Consider the following 6,260-nt stretch of genomic DNA (forward strand, 5'->3'; position numbering starts at 1 on the left):
CCAGCCGCTAGGGTGAGGTCATTCTGGGGGGCCTTGGTCCCTCGTGACCTCGTGCTCACCAGGGCATCTGGGAGTAGACTCACGTGGTAGCGCCCCGCACAGCAGCCCCGCTCCACCCACGGGAAGAAGCCCTTGGGCAATGCAGGCAGGGATCTGGGGGACGCCTCAGTAAGCCAAGGGCTGCCGCCAGCCACCCCAAAGACAGAGAGGCAGCCTCAGAGGAGCCCCCGGCGCCCCTTGGCCGCTGGCCTCCAGGAGGGGCAGTGAATGGGCGTTGTTCAAGCCAACTGGGGTGCGGGGCTTGTCAAGCTGCAGTCTGGGTGGGGAGCAGAAGGGGGGTGCGGCTAATCCCTCACCAGCCGTGGGTAGAGGTGAGGGGAGGGCAGTGGGGCGAGGCTCCCACCCCAGGGCCCGGGGATGGGGCGCCGGCAGCTCGCAGCAGCCGGGGAGGAAGCCCCCAGCTCCCCAAGGTTACCTTCTACAAAAGGAGGCGGCCCCTGCCCCCACGGCGTGCCCAAGGTGGACTTCTTGCCCTCTTGGCCAAGGGCAGCCCGTACCCGTGGTCCTGTGCCTGGGTGACGCAGCGGGCTCACGCTGGTACGCCTGGCCGGCGGTCAGCTTTGCCATAAGCCAGCAAGAGGAGAACGCTGGGGCCCTCAACTCCCGCATCAGCTGTTGTTTGGGGGCCCGGCCACGGGACGGGGTCTGCAGGCCAGCGGTTTGGGGGCTGCTCAGCTGGCGGGACTGTGTCCCTCCCTCCCTCCCGCAGAGCCCGGCTGTTTCTGGTTGCTCTGGAGATGAGGCACAGCTGGAGGTTCCCGGCCAGGCCTTGGCCCTCAGCCCTGGTCCGGTCTCCCCAGGGGCAGCTGCGAGCTGCTCTCCTGATGCAGAGGGCCTACGCAAGCCCCCGCCCGCCTTGCCCCCAAAGCCAGGAAGCCAGAGAGCCGCGGGGCTCCCCCAAGGCCCCCAGGAGCTGCCCTGGGTGACCCCGCAGGAGGCACAGGGAAGGAGGGATCAAGAGGGGCCACTGTGCCCCTCCCTGCTATTTCTGCTCCTCCTGGACATGGGGGGCGCCTGCCCAACTGGAGAAAGGTGCAGTGAGGTAGCCTTCGCTCCCCATTTCCCCCCTCCAGCCCCTTTCTCACGGGCTCTCCTGCTGCCTGTGGCTGTACAGGGGCCTTTTTTTCTTTTTCTTTTTCTTTCTCCTTTTTCCAGAAAGCCTTTTTTTTTTTTTAATGCATACAGAACTGGGGTGCAAGCCAGAGGTGCAGGGGCGGTGAGAAGCTTCACCAGAGACAGAGTGGGGAGCAGGACAGGCAGATCAACGAAGTCCACTGCTGAGGGGACAGCGGGGAGACGGGAGAGGTCTGCTGCGCCCTGGGGTCCCTCCCTGGCGGGGGTCAAACTCATGCTGAAGCAGCTGCAGCAGCTTCATGGTGCTGGGTGCTGCGCTTCAACCCTCTGTGCCACCAGCGAGGGCCCCACACTTGTCTTTTTAAAATGTAAAACATAAAAAAATTCAAATCTGACCTTTTCATTTCCCCAACTCTGCCCAGGCTTTCCACCTCCCTTTGGAAAAGTCCAGAATCCTTCCCAGACTGCGTCAGGCCTGCCCACTAGTCTCAGGCCACTCGCCTTCCTCCCTCCTTCCTCTGTGGGGCCGCTCCCTGCCCACTCCCTGCCCGCTCTCTGCCCACTCCCTGCCCGCTCTCTGCCCACTCCCTGCCCGCTCCCTGCCCACTTACCCTTTTTTGTCTAGCCAACTCCTCATCCCCCAGGCGGTGGGGAGGCCCCCAGCCCTTGGGCCTCTCCTCCAGGCCTCACCCCTTTCCTTTTTTCTGCCTGAGGCGAATGTGTGTGTTTGTTTCCTGGCATTGTATGGGGAAGACACAGCCCTCCTCAGGGCTCCAGCTGGGCCTCAGTTGAGTTGGCATCAGATAGATGAGCCGGAGAACAGCCAGTTTTCTTTTCACATGTCCACGGAGCAGGAAAACAAGACCCAAAGCAGGCCTCAGGGTGGCTAAATGAGGCTGAATGAAGGACAGCCGTCACTGCGAGCTGGAGGCTCAGGGGCTTGTCTGACCTCCCCAGCCCCAGGGCCCCGGCTCTGTCTGTCTTCACCCCAGTTTCACAGGCCCACAGGGGCGACAGCCATGCCTGCCCGAAGGCAGGCAGATAGAGAGTAGCAAAGTGTAATTTTTCCACAAGGCTAATTCTGGACCTCACACAACTGTTCTCTGATGCTGGAACAGAAAACATTTTTATGGCAAAGCAAAATCAGAGGTAATGAGGTACAGCATCAGGTAAAGAAAACGACACAAGACGCCCATGCCTGTTTCCTGGCTGCAGCCTGGCCCCAGGGACCCCCGGTCTGGGCCTGGGGCTGGTGCTTGCTCCTCTTGGCCCTTCTTGCAGGACTCTTGGGGAAGAGGCTGCTGCTTCCGTCAGGTGGCTCGAGGGGTTCCCAGGGCCGCCTGCAGTTCCAAAACTCTCCTGGAAGACGTGACTGCAGAAAGGGAGTGATTTTGTGCTCCAGAGTTTGGGGGTTGGCATCAAATGGGAAGGTGCCTTGGGGCTATGAGACACCACCCCTGCAGCTAAATGCTCTTTTCCTCCCTGTGGAGAAGCCCTGGGCCAGCAGGGTTGGCTGCAAACCTCTGCCGCGCCCGTTCCGCCCCATCTTCTGGCCAGGCCCTGGAGTTGGGCCACAGCCTGGCTCCAGCCCCCAGCCTGGCCCCCCGGGCCTCGCTCCGGAGGGGGAGAAGAGAGGGAGGCAGAGCCGGCAGGAGCGGAGATGAGAAGGCTCCCCCCTTTCTCCTGAGAGTGGAAAGGGTGCGATCACGGAGGGTCCAGGCCACAGTTGCCAAGGGGCCGAGCCCAGAGCCCCGAGCAGTTCCCACAGAGCCGCTCAAGTGGCGGCGGCTCCGCCAGGGAGCCCGGCCAGGCCCACAGCAATTGGGCCCGGACAGGACACTCTCTGCCGTTGGCTGCGGCTGGTGGGGCGCCAGGGCAGCGTGGGAGACCACGGGGCCTTGGGCAGGCCCGCTGAGGGTGCTCGTGGGTGCTCGTGCCGCGGGGATGGGGCCAGTCGGCGCTGACGGGGCTCGTGTGGACGCGTGTGAAGTACGTGGGGGTGTTGGCTGTGCATGCGACTGTGTGTGACTGTTTCGACGGCCCTGAGGCGGATTCGTGGCCGGGCAGCTGCTGTGTGTCTGTGCCTCTGTTTCTTCACTTGCCAGGGTCGTGGTGAGCAGACTTGGTCACATGGGTGGGGTCTAACGTTTTTATCTTTTTAAACAATGCCTTATGGTTAAGCAGTCTTGACTCACAGCAAAGCCTGCTCAGACTAAGGTGTCAGACACAGTGGCCCCCTGCTCCTCAGGTGCACACCCCAGAACTCTGGGTCATCTCCACATACTGTTTCTGAGAAGTCACTGGGTTGGCCACGCACGTGGGTACACGTGTGCACCAGGCAGGCAGGACGCCGCATGGACGCAGAACAGCGTCCCTCCCGGCCCCCCCTTCTCCATCCCGCTCACCCCAGGGCACCTATGGCTGCCTCCCCAGGCTGGGGCACCCAGCCCACCCAACCCCCGTGACACCCTGGCTGAGCACTCCCGGGCCCCCAGCAGTGAGGGCAGAGCCCCAGACTGGGTGATGAGGCAGGGGGTCCTGAAAACCCCTGGAAACAGGAAACAGCTGTGGCCGGCTGGGGGGTGCAGCTGACCCTCTGGCCCAGTCCCCACCGGAGGCAGCAGCCCGCACCACCTAGTCCTGCCCCCTCCAGAGAGCCAGGCCCTGCCAGTCAGGGAGAGGGCTGCTCAGAGGGGGTGGGCATGGGGAGGTGGAGGACTCAGCAGGTGTGCGGGCTTGTGAGATGGGGAGAGGCTGGAGGCAGCTCCTTGAGTCCTCTTGGGGCAGTGAGGAGGGCAGCCTCCCTCTGGGCCCCCAGCGAGCTGGGGGCTGGTGGCTGCTAGGGAACCGTGTGAGAACACAAACACCAGGAGCAGGAGCCCCGCCTGGAAAAACAACATCCTGGCGGCTGGGACAGGAGCAGGCTCCGGGGAGGGGCTATTTTTAGCAGTGGAGGCTGCAGGGGCAGGACTCCTCGGGCCTTGCTGTCTGGCTGTATAACTCACCCATTGTCCCTGCTGACCTTGGCAGGGAGGCCTGTCTGGCCCTTCCGGCACAGGCCAGCCTCTCCTCTCTAGAGGGCACCTGGGTTCCAGGGAACCCAGCCAGGAGGGGGCGGCCCTGGCAACCCCCTCTAACCTCAGGGGCCAGGAACCCCAGGCCTGATGAAGGTCTAGGGCAAAGGCCTGGTTTTGGCTCCTGGGCTGGGGTCTCCCTGGCAGGGGCTGAGCACATTTTGGGTACAGAGGTACCAGGTCCAGAACAGAGTGGGAAGTGGGTCAGTTGGATGGGAACTTAGAGTAGAACAATTTAGATGCAAGATTTCACAAGGATAAGCCAGAGGTGGGGGCAGGGATGATTAACCACTTGTTAAACTGGCTGTGGAATTTTCCAGAAATCTGAGGTAGGGTCAGAAAGGATTATCTGTTACAGAGAACCAGCCCAATCCCCAAAGTGATAAAATCCCACAAAGGAATGATTTCCCCCACCCCCACTCCCCAACAAAAAACTTAAAAAACACCCCTTGCCCTGGCAGAACGCAGCTCCTGCCCCAGACTGCCCACCTGTGTGGGTATGGGCGTCTCTTTTTCTAAAGATGCTTAAAAATGCAGCTTCGCCTGCTGGCAGCATCTAAGCATCTGAGTTTCCTGAAGAAACTGTCTGTGTGCCGCGGGGGAAACTGCCAAAACCTTTCCCAGGGGGCCCCAAGAACCCCACGCACCAAACCCAAATCCTAATATTTTTACTGTGGATGTTCTCACTCGCAGCCACACCCTGGGGTCACAGCCACACCCCCTCACAGCCTGTGTGACAGGCTCTAGGGCGGGCCGGGCCCTGCCCTCCACCCTGGGCACAGGGACCAAGAGGAAGGCCGGAAAGGGATGGAAATAGCCTGTGGGAACCAGCCCATCCAAGGCAAACACTCGGGCAGCCAGAGTGACCCCAGGTGGACCTGCCCAGAACCAGGGAGCGGGGTCCCGAAGGGGGAGGGCAGAAACCTCATGTTAGCCCCCTCCTCAGCCTGGGTTGCCTCGCAACTGGCACCCTGACCCACAGGTCCGGCTCCACCTGCCTGGCCCTTGAAAGATGAGAGATGCTGGCAGGTCTCGGTGGCTGAGAGGAGAGAAAGGGGAGTCAATCATGCCGTTGATGTTTATTGAGCACCTACTATATGCCAGGCTGTGTCCCAGGAACCTGGGATGGGAGGGTGGGGTAGCTTAGGTTTGTGCCAGCCAGGCGCCCTCTCACTGAACTGAGGCTAAAGGGAGACAGGCCTGAGGGCACTGGATGGGGCCGGGGCTCCTCCCGGTGACGTGGAAGCCCAAGTGTCTGGCCAGCAGAGCCTCTAGAGGTGAGAAGGCTGGAGGCTGGGGGCCTGCGAGCCAGGGCCTCCCCTGGCGCCCGAGAAGCAGGCTGCCGGGGTGGGCTGTGCCCGCCCGTCACCTCCGCTTCAGCACGGAGATGCAGGACTTCTTGAGGGGCCCGATCTGCAGGTGGGCGTCCACGCTCTCCAGGAAGAAGGCGGGCTTGAGCCTTGTCCTGAAGAGCCCCACAAAGTAGTTGTCCAGGCAGTTCTGGAAGGAGTCAAGCAGGGCGGCCGGGGCACTGCCCCCGCCGCGGGACACCTTCAGCCTCCGCAGGAGGCTCATCTTGCCATCCCGCACGGCGTAGAAGGCCAGGGCCCGGTCGGCGTATTCCAGGCAGACCCCGACCGTGGGCGAGAAGGGCTGGGACAGCGGCGCCTCCAGCCCGTGGAACCAGACGGAGTAGCTGCGGCCGTTCCACTGCAGACAGCAGGAGTGCGCGTTGCGCCCCAGCCGGCCCCGCGTGTACGACTCCTGCGGGTTGAAGTCTTCGGCCACGACGCCCACGCTCACCCAGCCCTCGATGATCTCCACCTCCCAGTAGTAGGTGCCCCGGTCCAGGGCGCCCTCGCCCAGCACCTGCTCGCAGTGGGTGAAGCGGGTGGGCGACTCGGGGTAGTTGATGGGGCATAGCACCCTCTTGACCCCTTTGGCCCCGTACAGCTGTAGGAACTTGTCGGCGGTGTCGCTGTCCAGGTCCACGATGTAGGCAACTGCTCCGCGGGCGCAGGGAGATGGGCTCAGGGCCGGCCCCGCCCCGCC

General features: G+C 62.8%; 1 protein-coding gene across 1 annotated transcript in view; it reads right to left on the reverse strand.

The window, feature by feature from the left end:
* Window positions 1-5,282: 5,282 nt before the first annotated feature.
* The window catches only part of TRIM47 (tripartite motif containing 47), a 3,544-nt gene continuing 2,566 nt past the window's right edge, over window positions 5,283-6,260 (reverse strand). The window contains exon 5 of the mRNA XM_012733033.1: window positions 5,283-6,211. Within this exon, the coding sequence (XP_012588487.1) occupies window positions 5,574-6,211 (638 nt within the window). The 3' untranslated portion in view covers window positions 5,283-5,573. The remainder of the gene's footprint in view (window positions 6,212-6,260) is intronic.

Source organism: Condylura cristata, unplaced genomic scaffold (assembly GCF_000260355.1).
Source record: "Condylura cristata isolate star-nosed mole 26May11 unplaced genomic scaffold, ConCri1.0 scaffold00038, whole genome shotgun sequence".
In the NCBI taxonomy this organism is placed as follows: domain Eukaryota; kingdom Metazoa; phylum Chordata; class Mammalia; order Eulipotyphla; family Talpidae; genus Condylura; species Condylura cristata.